Below are 19,703 nucleotides of genomic sequence, written 5' to 3' on the forward strand. Positions count from 1 at the left end.
ACTACGAAACTTATGAGAGACATCAAGAGTTTTAGAATCAGGTAAGATAAAAGGAGGAATAGTAATAGAGTGTTTAGATTTATTAAAACAAATTAATTCAAACTTAGAAGGATTAAGTTTAAGAAACATAGAATCAGACCAAGCGATAATCGAAGAAAGACATAGAGATAAATTATGAAGAACACTATTGAGATTAGATGGAGGAAAAGAAGTATAAATATAAGAATCATCAGCATATAGTTGACTAGAGAAAGAAAAGTTATTAATAATACGATGTAGTTCAGAAGTATAGAGTATAAATAGAAGAGGGCCAAGGATAGAACCCTGAGGTACCCCGAAAGTAAGAGTAGGGGAGTTAGAAGTAGAATTATTGAGAACAACAGAAGAAAAACGATTACAGAGATAAGAAGAAAACCAAGATAGACAAGAATCAGTAATACACCGAATGGGTTAAATCTGTTGAACCCTATACTTGGAATAATATAATTGAACAATAAATAAAATATAGTAAATTAAATAAAAAAATTAATACTTAAATATACATATATGATAGACATATTATAAATTTAGCAATAATTATTATTATTATTATCGCTGTGGTTCTTCTTGCTTCTTGTGATGATGTTCCATTTGCAAGTGATATTTGCGCTGTGGGTTGTGGCGTTGGTATCTACAGTGTTGGCACTGTTGTTGTTGTTGTTATTGTTGATGCTATTGTTGTTGTTGATGTTGTTGTTAGGGTTGTCACTATTGATGATGTTCCAATTGCAACTGATATTTGCGCTGTGGGTTGTAGCATTGGTATCTACAGTGTTGGCACTGTTGTTGTTATTGTTGATGTTGTTGTTGATGTTGTTGTATGTATATATATATATATATATATATATATATATATATATATATTATTGGTTTTATAGGTAATCTATTGCCTGCTATAAGCCAAATGTAAGTTTCGTCTCTCACGAGACTCGTCAGTCGCCTGCCTAATAAGGTTTAAGATAACACAACTCAATTATTATAACTTAAAATTATTAAAACTGAAGTGTCACGACCAATAGGTAAGAACAACATCGCGTTGTTACAAGGTTTAAAAACCCATTCAGTCGCAAGAGGCATTATTGGTAAACCATTACCAGCCAATAGGTAAGCATCGGTTTGTGTATATATATATATATCGGTGCATCCCTTATATATATATATATATATATATATATATATATAAGGGATGCACCGAAGTTCGGCCCCGGTTCCGGTCAAAATCCGGCTTTTTTTCAAATCCGGTCGAATCCGGCCCCGGCCGGATTTGTTGGCCGGATTTAGGGCCGGATTTAAGCGTCTATCAACTTTTAAAAATGTTATAAATAGAAAAAAAAGTTTTATTGAATTCAATTAATTTTATGTCAATAAGTTAAAGACTAAGGCTAAGCTAAACGCATAAATGACACATAATAACAGCATCACTAATTGTGAGGTGATCTGGACAATTTTCTTTATGCTATAACATGGGTTATGTATAAATTATAAGCTGATCTTTGTGTAAAAGAACTTGTGCACGTGTACATACTATATATTGATAATTGCACATGACGGATCATATAGCTACATAATATATATATATATATATATATATCTTTATATATATATTTTTTTAGAGATATATATATATATATATATATATATATATATATATAAGCACATAATTTAAGAACATGGTATGTTAAAGGTTAGGCTAGGTATACATGACACATAATTACAACATCACTAATTGTGCGGTGAGCTGGACAATTTTCTTTGTGCTTTAACATGGGTTATGCAAATATGCATAAATTATAAGCTGATCTTTGTGTACACAATTTGGCGTATCACACAACTTATTCATATATTTGAATTAAATAACTATTTGCTTGGTGTTATTTTTTGATGTTCCTCAGCTTTTGATACTGTTGACCATACTATTCTCTTGAGACTGCTGCATCTTTTTTTTAATATTACTGATTCTTGTCTATCTTGGTTTTCTTCTTATCTCTGTAATCGTTTTTCTTCTGTTGTTCTCAATAATTCTACTTCTAACTCCCCTACTCTTACTTTCGGGGTACCTCAGGGTTCTATCCTTGGCCCTCTTCTATTTATACTCTATACTTCTGAACTACATCGTATTATTAATAACTTTTCTTTCTCTAGTCAACTATATGCTGATGATTCTTACATTTATACTTCTTTTCTTCTATCTAATCTCATTAGTGTTCTTCATAATTTATCTCTATGTCTTTCTTCAATTATCGCTTGGTCTGACTCTATGTGTCTTAAATTTAATCCTTCTAAGTTTGAATTAATTTGTTTTAATAAATCTAAACACTCTATTACTATTCCTCCTTTTATCTTACCTGATTCTAAAACTCTTGATGTCTCTCATAAATTTCGTAGTCTAGGTTTTATCTTTGATTCTACAATGTCTCTCTCTTCTCAGATTAATAGTGTTGCTGGAAGCTCTTACTTTCATCTACGTAGAATAAAAAAACTTTTGCCTTTTCTTGATGATCCTACTTTTCTCCTTCTTGTTATTTCGTTAGTCTTATCTAGGATTGATTATTGTAACTCGCTCTACTATGGTTTTCCTGACTCTATACTCTATCCTTTAAGTAAAGCTTTTAACTCTGCTGCTCGTCTAGTTGCTCGTGCCCCTTTCTTTTCTCATATATCTCCATATCTTGTTCTCTTGCACTGGCTACCTATAAAATATAGAATAATTTTTAAAATTTGCACGTTCATGTATAAGTCTCAATCTAAATTATTTCCTAAGTATTTATCAGATATATTAATTGAACCTAAACGCCCCGGTTTACGATCGTCTTCTTCTTCTCGCTTTTTCTTAACTCGTGTTAAACACTCTTTTGCCAAATCTGCTTTTGCTTTTTCTGGTTTTTTTCTCTGGAACTCTCTACCTACTTCTCTGACTATTTCTCCATCACTTGCGAAGTTCAGAGCGGATCTCAAGACCCATCTGTTTTCAAAATTCATTGAGGAGCGCTGTTGAACATCGCGGAAATAGCGCTTTATAAGCTAATTGATTGATTGATTGATTGATTGAATGCTGTCAGCACGACGATCTCAAATCAGCTCGGCTATACGTAGCATGGATATTATATATATCCATGATACGTACACCAGAAAAATGATACTAAATATGCATAAACATTATGCAAATGCATGAAATAAACCAATTAAAAAATAATTGAGATAAATAAACTTTCCAAAAACAAATATCAGAAATGTAAAAAGAGATGAATGGAAACCAAACTCTAAAGCGCACTAAAAATGTGCGCCAGTGCGTTCGAGGGCCTAAGTAAAAATTCTAAGTATATGTATCCTTTTGACTTAAAAAAAAAACTAAACTCTTTTTTTTCACGATCTCTCGCATAATTTGTTGGCCTAGTTTTTCCTGACTATGACCACGAATAACAACGTTATTAATTCGGCATTCCATCCTGCCTTTTAAATTTTCTCCCGTTTCGGTGCGGAGGCCGTCATCTAAAGTTGTAAATTTTTCAGTACTTATTACTATTAAAATTTGTGAATTTTTCAGTATTTATTACTATTAAGATGGTTTTATTGGACAATCAGAAAGTTTACGATGTTGCTATAGTCGTAGAGGCAACTTCAGGCGCCGCTGATTATTATGAAACTATGAGGACGTCGTACCTGCTGCCGATCTTGGAGTTCGTTTCACTTTTTGCTTCGTTTGTTCCTCTCATTAGAATTGGATTATTATTATTATATTGGGGCTTTTATTTAAATAAAATTTAATAATTAAAATTAAAATAATTACTAAAGCGTGCCCTTTTTGGCCTTTTAATTTAAATTTGAAATTAAGCTTTTAGAATTAATTAAAAAATTAAATTAAAAGCCCTTTTTTAAAAAAGAAAAGGGTTCTCCTTTTTAAATAACTTATTTTTATAATATAATTGATAATTCTATTAATTATTTATTTTCTTTTACTTACTTAATAGTTTCATTTCTTACTAATAGTTTACAACTACAGCTGCATACATGCTACTACTACACACACACACACACCAACATATGTAAGAGAAGCAGTACCATGAAGCACATTTTTGTATTGAGACTTGAATTGTAAATTGCATTTGTTGACTAATTCAAATTTTCAGATTTTTTAATGGTCACAGTATAGATGAACCAGTCTATGGATATTGTGTAAGTTTTTTTTATATTTTTGTGACATCATTGTATCTCTATGAGCATTTACATTGTATCTTTACATTATAGATTACATCCTACTTCTAGTTTTGTTTTCATGTAATTTTGTCAAGTCAAACTCAGATTGGAACATTTCATTAAATTAAACTGTATTTATTTTATATATATATAAATAAGGTCTTTTTTAAAAATATATCAGGTGTTTTACAGGGTTTTTTGAAAAAAAACACTAAAAATTAGTGGCAATAGCTGTCTCCCTGCAAAATTTCTGCTTTCTGAAATTTAGCATGACTAAACTTTCTGTTGTGCAGACTAGTTGGAACTTGTGTGTGCATGTGTATGTGCAGTAAAAATACATGCACACACCTTAATATATATATATATATATATATATATATATATATATATATAATTCATATATATATATATATATGTAAGGATATATATATATTAATATATATATTATTGAAACATTTATGAAGCGCTAATTAAACCAATTTCAAAAGCGCTATCTAACAAAAACTGAACTTCGCAACATAATTGAGATAACAAACGAGAAATCATAATGTATCGTACAGAAATAAGATTAAAATTTGGTCATAAACAGAAAAAGTAATTGATTCAATATAACGAAAATACAAAATAATATTTAGAACATGTCGACTAAACAGAAAGAATTGATCAATAATGCATTACAATGAAAATAGATGAGTTTTCAGTTTTTTCTTGAAATCACATAGGTTTTGGTCCGGATTTCTGATAGCAGCAGGCAGGTTTTTCCAAACAGTTGGTCCAGAAGCAGCAATATTACGAGAGCCCATATGGAGACTACTCATTGTTGGGACCAACAGCAGGTTTGAAACATCGGATCTCAGGTGTACTCCAGATGCTTTTGAAGATCTCTTTTTGAACCCGTCAGACAAATAAGATGGAGCTAGACCGTTGACAGACTTGTAGACAAGTGTTGAAATTTTGAACAACACTTTTTTGTCGACGGTTAGCCAATGAAGTTCTTTCAATATTGGAGACACATGGTCGTATTTTAGAGCTCCAACAACAACTTTTGCGACTTGATTTTGTATTGACTGCAGTACAGCCATGGATCGATCAGGTAAGTCATAAAACAAACTTTTGCAGTGGTCGAAGCGTGAATGCACAAATGCATGAACCAACGTCTGTAACGTGGATGCATCTAGGGATCGTCGAATTTGATTGATTTTCCTGATTTGAAACATGCATTCGGCTTAGAGCTTCTTAATGTGTTGTTTCATTGACAAATCTGAATCAATTATGAAACCCTGATTAGCTGCTGTCTGACAAAATGGGATGACCTCATTATTAACAGTTATTGAATCTATGTCTATTCTTGAGAGTTGCTGCCATGTTCCGAGTCTTGTTTTGGTTTAGTTTTAGACCATTGTTTTGCTTCAAAACATTGTTTTGCATCCACTTATTGACCCCAGACAAACATTTAACCCATTTTTCCAATTCTGATTTAAAAGAATCTGGTCTGCTCGTAACAATAATTTGTAAGTTGTCCCCAAAAGCATGACCTGAAAAACAAAATGATTCTATTACCTTTAGTACTTCAGATGTATAGAATAGGCCCTAGAACCGAACCTTGTGGCACACCAGACAACATAACATTAACCTCAGACAATTTACCACCGAATGATACCTGTTGTGATCTACCTACCAGATACGACTCAAACCACCTCAGAACAGCACCAGAGATTCCAAAACTGCAACGTAGTCTTGTTAAAAGTACTTTGTGATCTACGCAATCAAATGCAGATGACATATCAAGAAAGACTAGCCACATTTTGTTCATCATTTGCCCCGTACACTTCTGAGAAAACTTGCAAAAGAGCAGTTTCAGTCGAATGGTACTGACGAAATCCAGATTGAAATTTCGGCATTAAATTGTTTCTTGTTCAAGTAACTGAGTGTTTGCCTGGTAACCACACGTTCGATAATTTTGGATAGGAAAGACAGATATATATATATATATATATATATTTATATATATATATATATATAATGTTTATATATATATATATTTGTTTATCATGTATAGTATTTATATTTAGGATGAAGCCAGGTTTGATTAGATTTGAATCAGTTGAACTTTAGACTGCTTTTATATCTTTATTAGCTTCCTTAGATTGATCTCTAACCATGCATAAATCTTTGTTAGATGCATCTGCATTAGTAATTTAATAAAATGTAAATCTAACTCCCAGTTCTGATGTATTGATAAATACATACATAAATACAAACCGTTGTATTTGTAAAAATCTCAATTCTTCAATCAGTACAATATACCAATAGATAGAAAAATACATACATTGAAAACTATGTATATTAATGATTCTAATAACATATTTGAGATTTATATACAGACATCACACATGTTAATAAATTTTGAAGTACAAATTTCTGGATCATTAGTCAAAATATCCACACACTCATCTCCAATAGTCCATCTGTTTCATGGTATCCAACAGGGGTCTGTACTTGAACCACTCTTATTTACAGCTTATATTTCACCTATCGGCAGGATCATTGAAAATTATGGCATACGTTACCATCAATATGCGGATGATACTAAACTTTATACATCATCAAACATTAAAGATCTTCCTTCAAATATCAACATCCTTACCACATGCATTTCATCGATGGAAGAATGGTTTCTACATAATTATTCATAATTCAACTCCAATAAAACCGAACTCACAACACTGGGTTCTTTCTACTCAATAAATGATGTATACATAACTTAAAATCAGTCCAACTAGGAGACACCTTAGTCCCGATATCTGTCAAACTAAAGAAACTTAGATTAGTCTTAGATAAAAAAAATTAAGTTTTTCAAATCACGTTACGTCAATAGCAAAATCCTGTAATAATCATTTAAGGGAAATACGACATATTAGACAGTTTCTTTCTACCGCTTTGTCTAGTGATCTGGCACGGTGTTTGATACTGTCCAAATTGGACTACTGCAATTCTGTGTTATATGAATTATCTAAAAGTCAAGAATTACGTCTCCAGAGAATAATGAATAAAGCCGCTAGAGTAGTACACAATTCAGATACACCGTTACATCGTCTGTCATCAACGACCTCGTCTAATCTCATGAACTTCTATTGGCTTCCATTTCACTTTCGAGTTTTATTCAAAATAGCTGTCATCGTCTTCAAACATTCAATCTCGCATTCACCTTCATATCTCGGTGATCTTCTACATAGTAATACAAACAATCGTCAACTTCGCTCTGCCATCGCTCTACGTTTTCATCAGCATAAAACAACAAACAATAATTCCGACATGCTGCTTCTCATGTTTGGATTTCGCTTTCGCCAAAGTTTAGGAACTGCAGCTCTACACAGTCATTCAAGTCGTCAATAAAAACTTTTATTTTGATAGAGCGTTTTCAAACGTCTGACAGAGGATGTTTTTTGTTTTGAGGGCAACTCAGTCGCTTGCCAGGGCGCTTTATAAGTCATCATTATCATTTGGGGTTAATGTCTGGCAATTTCAAACTAATTAACGTCATTCATCCTCTACTACCATCAATCAAAACTACTACACACATCCTTTGTCAACGCAACCAAAAATATCAAGTCGCCACTCAGGGAAAGACCTTCATCACAAGACACCTTAAACATATTAGCACTCAATAAAACTTTATCATTCTCACAATCTAATTTTTACTTATCGATCACCTCACTAACTCACTAAGTCATTATCTAGTCTACCAATAAATTACTTTATTATGTTGCCTTTTTATACTATTACTTTTTTATTTACAATATTTTTCATTTTCAAACATTTTCTTCTCCGTTTTTCATTTATTTATTTATTCATTCATTCATTCATTCATTCATTCATTCATTCATTCATTCATTCATTCATTCATTCATTCATTTTTTCCGTTACCATTTTTACTACTGCTTTGAATGATGTAACAGCTGTCTGTCAGATCCTGATTTTTTAAAGAATAATGAAAAAAAAATTAACATATAATTATTAGGATGGTCACATTAATTTGGCATAATAAAAATATTTGAAATAAATTATTAATTTATTGTACAGCCAACAGCTTAGCTAGCCACAGAAGCGGGTTTGTTTAAAACTGTGCAGTTTCACCACACGCACACACAAGTTCCGACTTGTCCGCACAGGCAGACTTTAATTTAATTTGTCAGGCTAAAATTCAGAAAACAGAAATTTTTATTACAATGATATTTATCAAGACAATATATCACTCTCTGCAGTGCAACAGCTCTCTGTACAGTTTGATAACTTACAAAGGTAATGACCATCCATTCAGTAATATGAGCACTTGCTCTTCCCCCACATACAACTGCCACGAATTTGCTCAGACGCTGAATCAAATCAGGTTTAAATACAAACTTTACACTACGTGTGTGTGTGGTGTGTGTGTGTATGATGTATTATTAAATGGAGATCAACATAGATTCATCATTGCGTGTCTATTATTGTCATTGTTGTTGTTATTGTTATTATTATTATTGAAAGTGAAATGTTATTACTTGTTCTCTGGTTTCATTTAAATTTAATTTAATTGCCGCATTACAAAATTTGTTAAGTCAGAGTTGAGTTATGCAATTTGAGGCATCCAATCTATTTCTCTTCTAGATTTTAATTGCATCCGTGATTGTTCTTTACATTATTTACAACGAAAAATTATTTAAATTATCCATTAAATACTTAATATATCAGTTAAGAAAGCCATATTAAGCATAAAAATCAAACTTTGCCAGACTCTTGGTACAACAATTTAAATATATATTGGCTGAAGTTCACAAATCAAATTAATAACTTTATTTGGCTCTCGATGAGTCAGATTAAAGTTTTGTTGGTAAGATCTGCAAGGCAATGGTGTGACGATGGAGCGTGCAATGATGGACGGTCAGCTGCTTGTAGACAATTAGCTTTAACTGGGGCAGCAAGTCCAGACCCAACATACTTGGCGTGCCATCTGTAGAGGCAGAATTTTACCTTGATAGCCAATCAAACTTGTATTTACAACTTGTATTTATAAGAAAGTTTTTTCAATTGATTCGAAATTATTGCACACACGTTAGATCTTTGTTGACTGAAAAATTTTTGATTATAAATTGTCATCAAAATTAATTTGTTATTAAGGAAATAATAACATGAACCTCTGAGCTGGAGGATCAAGGATCAATTGAGTGTGTTTCATGCCTGCCCACATCCCATATATGCAATGCGTGGCTTCTTGAGCATGTGCATTACAGCTGCTCACCAATGCAAGCAGTGGTCATTGCGAATACAAAGCTTATTGAACATCTTAGTCATTATAATTGAACACAGAAGGTAATGCGCTTATATTTTACATGAAAAAACTTTGTAAAAGTTGTAGATCATCATATAACAACTGAGTTTCTGTATTCACGCTGGAAGAGTAATAAACCCAGTTTAGCTATTGCTTATTTGTAATTATTTAGTTTTAAAATGGTCAATAAGCAGTGAAAAAAGCAAAATGATACTTTTTAAACTAATAAAATTATAACAAACACCGGATTTGTAATTATTTACTCTTAGTACACATTTTTGGGACACCCTTACAATAAAAATGTGGTTATAAATCTAGCCTGATGTGAAATTTTAGGCAATCTACTGCCCACAAGTTTGACATCCAGGAACATGATCAATTCCATTTTGATCAAATAATCTACACATATGAGATATAAATATGTTTTTTGTTATGAGTTATAAAACTGGCAAAGTTGCAAAAACATTTTTTGAGTTCCTTTTTTCATTTTTTCAGTAATTTGTTTTAACGAATAATTTTGTTTAGAACAACATGACGCTCACATCTTTATTCGAATATAACCATGTTCACGTCTTCCTTCATAAGTTTTTCAGGTGGTATGCTGGATCCACATTCCTTCATCGCCGAGGGGCTGGCCACAGCTTTGAGTCTGTTTGAGGATATTGATCTCATCAGGAAGAACAGGTCAGTCCAGTTGAAGAATGATACTAAATAACTCCCTTGTAGACCAGTCAATTAATAAATTAGATGACAGAAAACTTTTTTGCTATTTTGGTCTGGAATATTTATTGCCAATTCATACTTCTTAATTTTCTCTTTTCTGAGATGTGCAAGCAAAGTAGTATATGAAATGTTTTTTCGGAGGACAGAAAATAACTAAACAATTCATACATTCTTGTATATTGTTAATGTTTTTCAAAATTTTCTTCATGCTGGTTTGGAGTATTTATGTATCATCCTTTTATTTGAACTTATTAATTATTTCTGCTCCAAGCTAGTGCTGTTGCAAGCGTTCATTTGTTCTCTTTTACTTTGATACTTTTATTAATTTTATTTTTTTCTCTTGAAAAGGGTAAAGGCTGAAAAGCATCTCATTTTGTACTGCAGCAACGGTCCTTACCAATTTCCATGCCTCGGTCATTACAAATATCTCAACAAAACCACGGAACAACTTGTCAACCTTCTGGCTGAGGTATTTTCTGTTGCTTTGCATATATGTATACAATTTTCTATTTGCAATTGTGATGGATGTTGTGTGTGGAAACATAATGGAGGGGTTTTTATTTGAGATTTTGTATGCAGATTATTTAGTCTTGATGGCTGATAGCATGGAAGAGTTGCAGTTAAAATTTGACAGATGGAAAAGTGTTATTGAAAAGAAAGGGCTAAAAGTTAATATTGGTAAGACGAAGGTAATGGTGAGTGGGGAAGGTGGGGAGCGAGTGATAAGTAAAATAGACCCCTGTGGGGTATGTGACAGGAGAGTTAAAGCTAACTCGGTATTGTGTATAGGATGTCAGAAGTAGGTGCATAAGAGATGTAGTGGTGTGAGGGGGGCACTGAAAAAGGTGGAAGGCACGTTCAAATGTAAGAAATGTGTTCATGGTGTGATTAATAGGACGGACGCAAGGACGGGGTTGAGTGGTGGTATTGAAAGATTGGAAAGCTTTGTTTACTTAGGGTATAAGCTGAACGCAGATGGAGGATGTTTGAGCGCAGTTACGGCTAGAGTTCGTGTAGGATGGATGAAATTTAGGGAACTGGGTGGGGTATTGTGTGGAAATAAATGGTCAGTGAAGATGAAAGGGAGGGTAAATAAAGCATGTGTGAGAGCAGCGATGGTATATGGTGGTGAAACTTGGGTATTGAGGAGAGAGGAGGAAAGTGTACTGCAGAGGGCTGAAAGAGCTATGGTGAGGATGATGTGTGGGGTTAAAGTGAAGGATAGGAGGAGTAGTACAGAGCTGATGTCAATGATGGGACTGAATGAGGACATTGTGACATTGATAAGGAGATCGAGATTGCGGTTGTATGGACATGTGTTGAGAAGGGATGAAAGGGTCGGGATTAGGCGAGCGTTGGAGTTCGAGGTTGAAGGAGTGGTAGGAAGGGGTCGTCCGCGATTGGGATGGAGAGAGCAGGTGGAGAAGGACAGGGTGAAAGCGGGATTGCGTGATACTGAGTCGAGTGACAGATGTAGATGGCGTCGAGGGGTATTTCGGTTTCATCATAGGTAGCCAAACGGCAACCCCCGATCTCGGGGAAAATGTCTAAACGTGTGTTGTTGTTGTTGTTGTTTGCACATATGTATAAAACTAAGCATGATTGTAACAACTGCTACTGTTGCGGTATATTTTTTTTGTCTAAATCCAAATTATTTTTTTTTCTTTCAGAGCAACATACATTTTTCCATCATATCCACTAGAAAGATCCATTCACTGGTGAAGCTTTTTGAATTGGTGAGTAATACTTTTAGAAATATCATTATTAATAGTGTTATTTTTAAACACTTTTTTCTACTTAACATTTCTTATAGTGAACATATTTTGATTCAATATTTTAATGCACAAACATCCTTTTGTGTTTTTTTTCGCTATTATCGTCTAACTCAGTTTGCACCCTGTATGTACACAGATAAATAATGGTAAGCATAATCATATTGATCCTTTTCTTTTTAAAATATTTTTTCATCTATTTTTAGCTGAATGTGTACATACAAATTTTATTTGATGTCGTTGCATATAAATTATGTCTCCATTTTCATTATTTAATACTGCGCAGTTTAATTTATTGCAACCTATGGCAATCTTCCTCAACTTGGGAGTGTTGCTGTGGGATGAAATGTGATGCATCATGACACTAGTATGAAACACGTTAGCTGGATTGCTGGGAGAGTGCCACTTGCAGCAGTCTTCAATTATTGTTAAGATGCTCTGAATTATTCAAGTTGGCATCTCATCTTGTTAGCATATGTGGCTTAGCTGGCAAGTATAGTCAGGCGTCTTTCAACTCTTTGATTCAGTTTTACATTTATCAAGGCGACTCATTCATTCATAGTTTGAATGTAGAAATCAATTGATGTGACGAACAGTATTTGGAGAATTAAATAATTACTTGGGTAGCACGATGGGGTAAATGCTGAGATGCATGTTCCTGATAACCTGCGTTTTGGTAACTGAGCTCGATTTCAAAAAGATACTCAGAATTGTATTCTACGTTCAATAACGTATATTGATTTTCAATTTGTGCATTGTAGTTGGTTTTATCTCGGATTTAATGAGGAGTGAACCAAACAAATACTTAATGAAGTAAATACTTTATAAATTCGTCATTAGAGGATGTTATAACAAAATTTTTCTCGATTGATGTTATTATGATACAACATTGGTAAACAAATCATCATTTATTCAATTAATTGCCAGTGAAATTTTTGACAAATTGAATGCAGGGCCAACCAGACCCCTCGTGTCTAACTAAGAACTACGCGTCAGATTCCACGCATCTCGTCCTCCTGAATGACATCAACATAACTGGTTAGAATGTTTTATTCCTTGCGCGAGTCCACGAGATGATTACGTTAGAAACTGCCTCTTGTTTGGTATTCGTTATTTATCATGATTGTATACTATTTAGTATTTTGTAATTTCGTTTTTTGAAATGCCAGAATGTCCCCTGAGCCCCAGTGCAAAGTCATCTGACGAGTCTAACATGGCAGTCAAGCCAGGTAGGTCAAAATGTTTCACGTTTCTGTATTTGATGTCTGCGTTGGTCATAACTTATTGGTAGCGTTAATTAAAAGTCGCATTTGTCATTGTTATTGAAAGCATCGGTCGTGTTAGTTTTCATATTAGTGTGGATTGTATGAACAAGAAATTGTTCTCGTGAGCCAATTTTATTCCACTGGGTCAATTTAAAACTTCTATTTCTCTGCATATCAAGAGGTCAAATCGTTAAATTATCCTTACCAGGATGTTTAGTTTTTCTTGATCTACAGACAAAGTTGTATGTTTGCTAAAGAAAGTGTTGCATGTGTCATGCTGCTTGATCTTTTGGATGTTTCTGGATGGCGAGATGGTGCAGTTGTACAGTGTCCAGTTGCCACTCTCTGGCAGTGAATGCACTCAAGTGCAAAAATGATTCCAAGCAATCACACGCGTATATCGTATGTTGTCTTGCATGTATGAATTTGATCCAGTGGCGTCTCATAATCTGCGCATAGGACGCCATGAAAATTAAAAATTTTTTTTTATTTTTAATCAATATGTTCATTTCATATGGACCATGATAATATAACTTCTAATTAATGTTTTTTCTTGACCAGCCACAACCATTCCAGCTCCAAAATCAGTCTGCATATCCATCGTCAGACCTCAGGCAGGCACCTTCTTACTCCATCAATATCTTCCTTTTTAATTTATTAAACAAATAATTTTATAAATACAACAAATGAGTATTTGTTTTTATGGTTGAAACATTTTTTATGATTATTAAATAGAGTTAAGACTGAAGTTTAAAAATGCTGAAGCGATATAACTGCAAATTTACAGCAAGGCATGTCCCAGAACATTTCAGCAAACAAGGAAGCAGTTGAGACATTTAGCATCAGGCCAGTTGCTAGTTAGTGCCAGCCATGTTTGTTTGTTTGTGTGCGTGCGTGCTTTTTACGTGGGTGTATATGGGTTTTGGCTTTAAAAAATTTTTCAATAATTTTTTATCAGAAAATGTTTTTCAATAAATTGTTGTTTTTTTTATTGTTCCATATATTTATACTTTGCCTATATTTCATGGAAGTGCTAATTGTTAACGAGCATTTTATGTTTAGTTATTTTATTAATGCATCTTCGCTTTTTTAAAATTTATCTTTGCTGCTTGGTAGTTTGTCGTATATTCATTTAATTAATTTTTAAAACTCAAAGGTAGAAATTGATCACATTGTTTATTGTTTTTGTATAACATTTACATTTTTTCACTGAAACATTTTAATATTTATCTTATTGGAGTGGATAAAAATTTATTTGAAATCTGAATTGATTGTGACCTCGCACTGACAAGATCTGTCGGCAGTTCCACAGCAGCAGCAGCAGATGTCAGTTCAAGCACCAAATTCAGTTGCTCCCGTTCACCCTCTTACATTCACTGGCTCTCCGGCCACACCAACTGCTGTTAGTTTTTTTTTTCAAATTCCTTTATTTGCTCGCCACTGTTTGTTCTTTATCTTTGTTTGGAATTGGTGGTTGTGTTTTTTGCGTATCTTTCAGGTTTTATGACAGGAAAAATTTGATACAGCTATTTATTGAGATAATATTTTTTCGTATAATTTGGGGAAATAGCCCTGATGTACATTTAAAGCAGATAGCCAAATATCAAAATCATTTTATGAGAATAATGGTAAATTTTGAAACTTATATATCTATCATGCATTTTGTAAATTAATAAGATACACAGTGGGCCTAGCACACAAGAATTCATTTTCTTTTTTAGTATCCAAATTATTTTTTTTTGATTTGATAAATAAAGTTTAGTTTGATTTGAAGTAAATTTTATGACAAATGTTTTTCTGCCTGAATGTTTCCAGACGTATTTGAAGTTACTTCAAATATTCTTTGTACTTTTGAAGATTTTTATTATTAAATTAGTTGGTTTACGATAGATGAGTTATTTATTGCTTGTGTAGAAATGACATATTATTATTATTATTATTGTTGTTGTTGTTGTTATTATTGTTATTATTATTACATTTTCAGATTGCACTAAGAAGAGCAGCTGTGAACCAGCAACAGCAGCAGCAGCAGGCAACAATGCAGGTTGGGGGGTATCAAGCGTCTTTAGACCCTCAGAGTCAGTTAATGCAGCAGCAACAAATGCAGCAACAACAAATGCAGCAGCAACAAATGCAACAGCAACAGATGCAACAGATTCAACAAATGCCACAAAATCATCTCCAGCAACAACAATCAGACTCCTTACTGCAGCAACAACAACAACAGCAGCAACAACAACAACAACAACAGACACAATCGAACAACCTGACGAATGTAGATATCAACAATCCTGGTCCTACATTGGCTCTCGCAGCTCAACAACAACAGCAACAGCAGCAACAAATTCAGCAGCAACAACGAATTATTTGGACTGGTTTGAAATATTTTGCTTCTTGTCTTTATATGTTTGAAAATGCTTAGAGTATTAGAAGGTTTTGCTTTGCTCTCTTAGTATATCCGCTTATTGAATATAGCAGTGACTCTTCAAAAATATTGACAGGTCCACTGGAATGGACAGATAAATTGAAGAACCAGTCAGTTAAGATAACACGTACCTTACCCTGCCAGATCAACATTAATCAAGATGAACCAGAAATGTTAGTTGATGATTGCTTGCTTGCTGCTGTTTTTTGTTGATTAATAATAATTTAAACAGCTAGCGTGAAAATTTCTTCTTCAGAAACACCAGTAAGTGGCCAGAAAAATTGACAATGAGCATATTTCCGCCATCTGTCATCCAGCCATTGCAGCACTTGTTCAGAAGTTCAAGGACTGTTCTCTTCAATTTTAACCAAAACTCAGATACAGAGGCGATGAACAGTCTCTACAGGTCCCTATCAAATAATTTTGTTAGTTTTTCGTTTTTACTACTTTCTCAGATGTATTTGTTTGAATCAGTAGTAGAAACTGTATACATTCGGCTTGGGCCATTTTTAAAGGCCGAATAATGCAATTTCCGTTCAAGCCATCACTTTTTTAGATTCCAGAACAATAATTGTCGATTGGCGGGAAGTTTCTTTTGGCCATAGTTGTTAAAAAATCTAAATTTGAACAAGAGGGTGAATATTATTTTTATGAAGAATTTTTGATAGCAAAAGTAATATATATATAATATATAAAAGGAGATGAAGATGAAAGGGAGGATATATAAAGCATGTGTGAGAGCAGCGATGGTATATGGTGGTGAAACTTGCGTATTGAGGAGGGAGGAGGAAAGTGTACTGCAGAGGGCTGAAAGAGCTATGGTGAGGATGATGTGTGGGGTTAAAGTGAAGGATAGGAGGAGTAGTACAGAGCTGATGTCAATGATGGGACTGAATGAGGACATTGTGACATTGATAAGGAGATCGAGATTGCGGTTGTATGGACATGTGTTGAGAAGGGATGAAAGGGTCGGGATTAGGCGAGCGTTGGAGTTCGAGGTTGAAGGAGTGGTAGGAAGGGGTCGTCCGCGATTGGGATGGAGAGAGCAGGTGGAGAAGGACAGGGTGAAAGCGGGGTTGCGTGATACTGAGTCGAGTGACAGATGTGGATGGCGTCGAGGGGTATTTCGGTTTCATCACAGGTAGCCAAACGGCAACCCCCGATCTCGGGGAAAATGTCGTCTAAACGTGTGTTGTTTTTGTTGTGTATATATATATATATATACATATATGAGGAATATATATATATATATATATATATATATATATATATATATTCTATAAATTCTACCGAATGTTTGGCGTTAATATGTTTGTAGTTCGTTTTTTCAATTTTTCTCACTAAAGTTTTTTGGTGAACGTTTAGTTTATTAAAATTCAAAATAAACTTGTGCTGGTTGTAGCATGATCGTTAATGTTGGTTATATTTTTTAGTATGAATGGTGTGATGTTACTTTAACAATGATTTCATAATGAAGATGGACTTTGTTAATGTTTCTGTCATGGCAGAGTGGATGCATTCATTTTTCAACAACTCCTGAAACCTCAAACGACATCAAAGTGCTGATGCTTCTCTACAGCAATCGCAAGCAACAGTTCCTTGGGTTGATACCTTATGATCAGGCAAATTTTCTAAAATCAATCAAATCGGTCATTGCCAAACACAAGGTTATGAAGGTTGGTTGTTCATTTGTTTGCTCGTTGTTCAGTGTTTTGTCTCAATTAATGATGCTCACTTTTGCATTCTAAAAATGAAAACGTGGGTGGGCCTTGTCCTCGTTTTGATGTCATCATTTTCACATTACTTATTATTACATCTGTACTGGATGAAAGTTAGATGCATTATTATACATTATTTAACAATCTAATGCCATCATGCACATTTTTCTGGCATTTTTATTCCAGGCGGAATTTTTTATTTGATCTCTTCATTTTCATGTTGTAGTAAAAATTAACTCTATAAGATAACTCTATTAGTGTCTTCTTGCATACAGGATTGCACTTGTAAAACGATTTTATAATGGTAAGTGTGAATGGTAATTTAATTGATGATTTGTTGAGTGAATGAATGAATGAGTTAATGAATGAAAAATTATTCAGCCTCAGAACCCTGGAGAGATGGTAGGCACTTCCGCTCAATCAATCAATCAACCAACTCTTCAACATCAACAGGTGAATTGCTGCTAATGTTCTATTCAATTATCATCGACATCGTACCTATTGACCTGTCCGTGCAAATTTATTTCACCCAGAGTTTCGGAGTCAGCTGATAAACAGCCGACCCCGGCCGCTCAGAAAATTCTGACACCGGGTTTTGACTCTCAGAAAAATTTTTCAACCTTTACATTATAATTTCACCCTCACCTTATTATCACTACTAAATAAAAAAAAATAATTGACTAAATAAAAAATTCCGACACTGGTTTTATCAGTTTAATGAAGCATGAGACACAATAATTATTTTGCAAATTAGATAACGTACCAGCAGAACATGCAAGATCCTCGGCAGCAACACATGCTAGGTTTTTGTTGTTTTCCATTCCGTCTTTCCGTCGTTCAGTTGATGTTCTTTAAATTATTGTTTAGTTTGTGTTTAAACAATTTTTGTTGGGGTTTTTGTGTTTTAATACCGCGGATGAAATAGATTCATCTGTTTATTATCATTGAGTGGTTAGTAAAACCAAGCAATCAACAATCAGACAGTTTTGAGTATCTCGCGTTTTACGTTTGATATTCTTCCGACCTTTAACCGTCCAAAATTTTTGATTTTTTGTGAGATTTCACATTTGAAGTTTTGAATTTAAATTGAATCTTTTTATTTCCGTTCACAGCAATCCAACAGCAGCAACAACTACAACAACAACAGTTACAACAACAACAATTGCAACAGCAGCAACAAATGCAGCAGCAACATTTGCAGCAGCAACAAATGCAGCAGCAACAACAAATGCAGCAACAACGGATGCAGCAAATGCCACAAATGCATATCCAATCTAACAGCCAACCACTCAGATACCTGCTTCTCAATCAGGTATATAAAAAAGCAATTGTTATTTCATGTTCTTTATGTCATTATTATTTTTCATTTTATTCAACAATCAATTTAATCGTCTATGGTGTTACTGCGATTTTGATTGCATCATTTGTTGAAAAGTTATTCTCAGCAACAAGATCTATTTAAATGTTTGAAATTTCAGCAACGACCTCAACATCACATGATGAACCGGCCGAGAGGTCCTGCAACTACATTACAACAACAACAACAGCCTGGCGTTCAAACATTCACCACTATGGCCACAGATGACTTTCCTCCATTTGATTTATAATTTTTTTGTTCAACTTATATGATCATTAAACGAAACGACCATACTTTAGAAGTAATTTTTTGAATGTATATTTTTATTCCACAACGCGATAGCTGACCATTGTAATGTCCTTCAAATCGATTAATTTGCGGTTTTACTGTTTTGTTTTTAGCAAAAAAAACTCTTTTTATTTTACGCTTCGCGTGTTTTTGTGGCATAATGTTTTATATATACAATAATGGAGCGGTCTATTTTTTTTATAATCAATCGACCATGAGAAATTTTGTAGTGTAACGTTCGGGAGTTATGTTCGAAAGTTTGAATGTTAGATAACACGTCGCTGTACTTTGGTTTAGAGGAAATAAGGAAAATTGCAAAAACGTTCAAGAAGTTGGTGGAAGAGTAATCAAGATTGAACATAGAAAACTAATCTTATTGCCAAAACCAGTTGACCACGCGAAGTTCTGTGGTGTGTTTGTAAGCCAGACAAAAAATCTTCTGTTGGTATCATCTAACGATGGATATATTTTAATTTTGTTGGGTTGTGAAGGTGTTTGGTTTGATCCAGTTTTGGTTGTGATTTTGGTTGAGTTGATGACAATTATGGTTGTTGTTTGTTCTGGTATTCTTTTGAATTTATCGGTAAGTTTTGTTCTATTCGATTCATTGT

The 19,703-nt window shown here is 33.7% G+C and overlaps 1 protein-coding gene across 1 annotated transcript; it reads left to right on the forward strand.

Moving 5' to 3' along the window:
• The first annotated feature begins 3,537 nt into the window (after positions 1 to 3,537).
• On the forward strand, positions 3,538 to 19,420 carry HELRODRAFT_105252 (hypothetical protein). The gene is made up of 20 exons (XM_009010718.1): positions 3,538 to 3,716; positions 4,167 to 4,212; positions 8,499 to 8,623; positions 10,130 to 10,228; positions 10,616 to 10,736; positions 11,938 to 12,003; positions 12,993 to 13,077; positions 13,209 to 13,268; positions 13,866 to 13,918; positions 14,092 to 14,161; positions 14,597 to 14,706; positions 15,289 to 15,679; positions 15,806 to 15,902; positions 15,986 to 16,154; positions 17,238 to 17,405; positions 17,829 to 17,900; positions 18,202 to 18,250; positions 18,560 to 18,759; positions 18,926 to 19,218; positions 19,286 to 19,420. The coding sequence occupies exons 1-19, from the start codon at positions 3,601 to 3,603 to the stop codon at positions 19,052 to 19,054; spliced, it is 2,226 nt and encodes a 741-aa protein (XP_009008966.1). The 5' UTR covers positions 3,538 to 3,600; the 3' UTR covers positions 19,055 to 19,218; positions 19,286 to 19,420.
• Positions 19,421 to 19,703: the final 283 nt, after the last annotated feature.

Source organism: Helobdella robusta (genome assembly GCF_000326865.2).
Source record: "Helobdella robusta unplaced genomic scaffold HELROscaffold_1, whole genome shotgun sequence".
NCBI lineage: Eukaryota > Metazoa > Annelida > Clitellata > Rhynchobdellida > Glossiphoniidae > Helobdella > Helobdella robusta.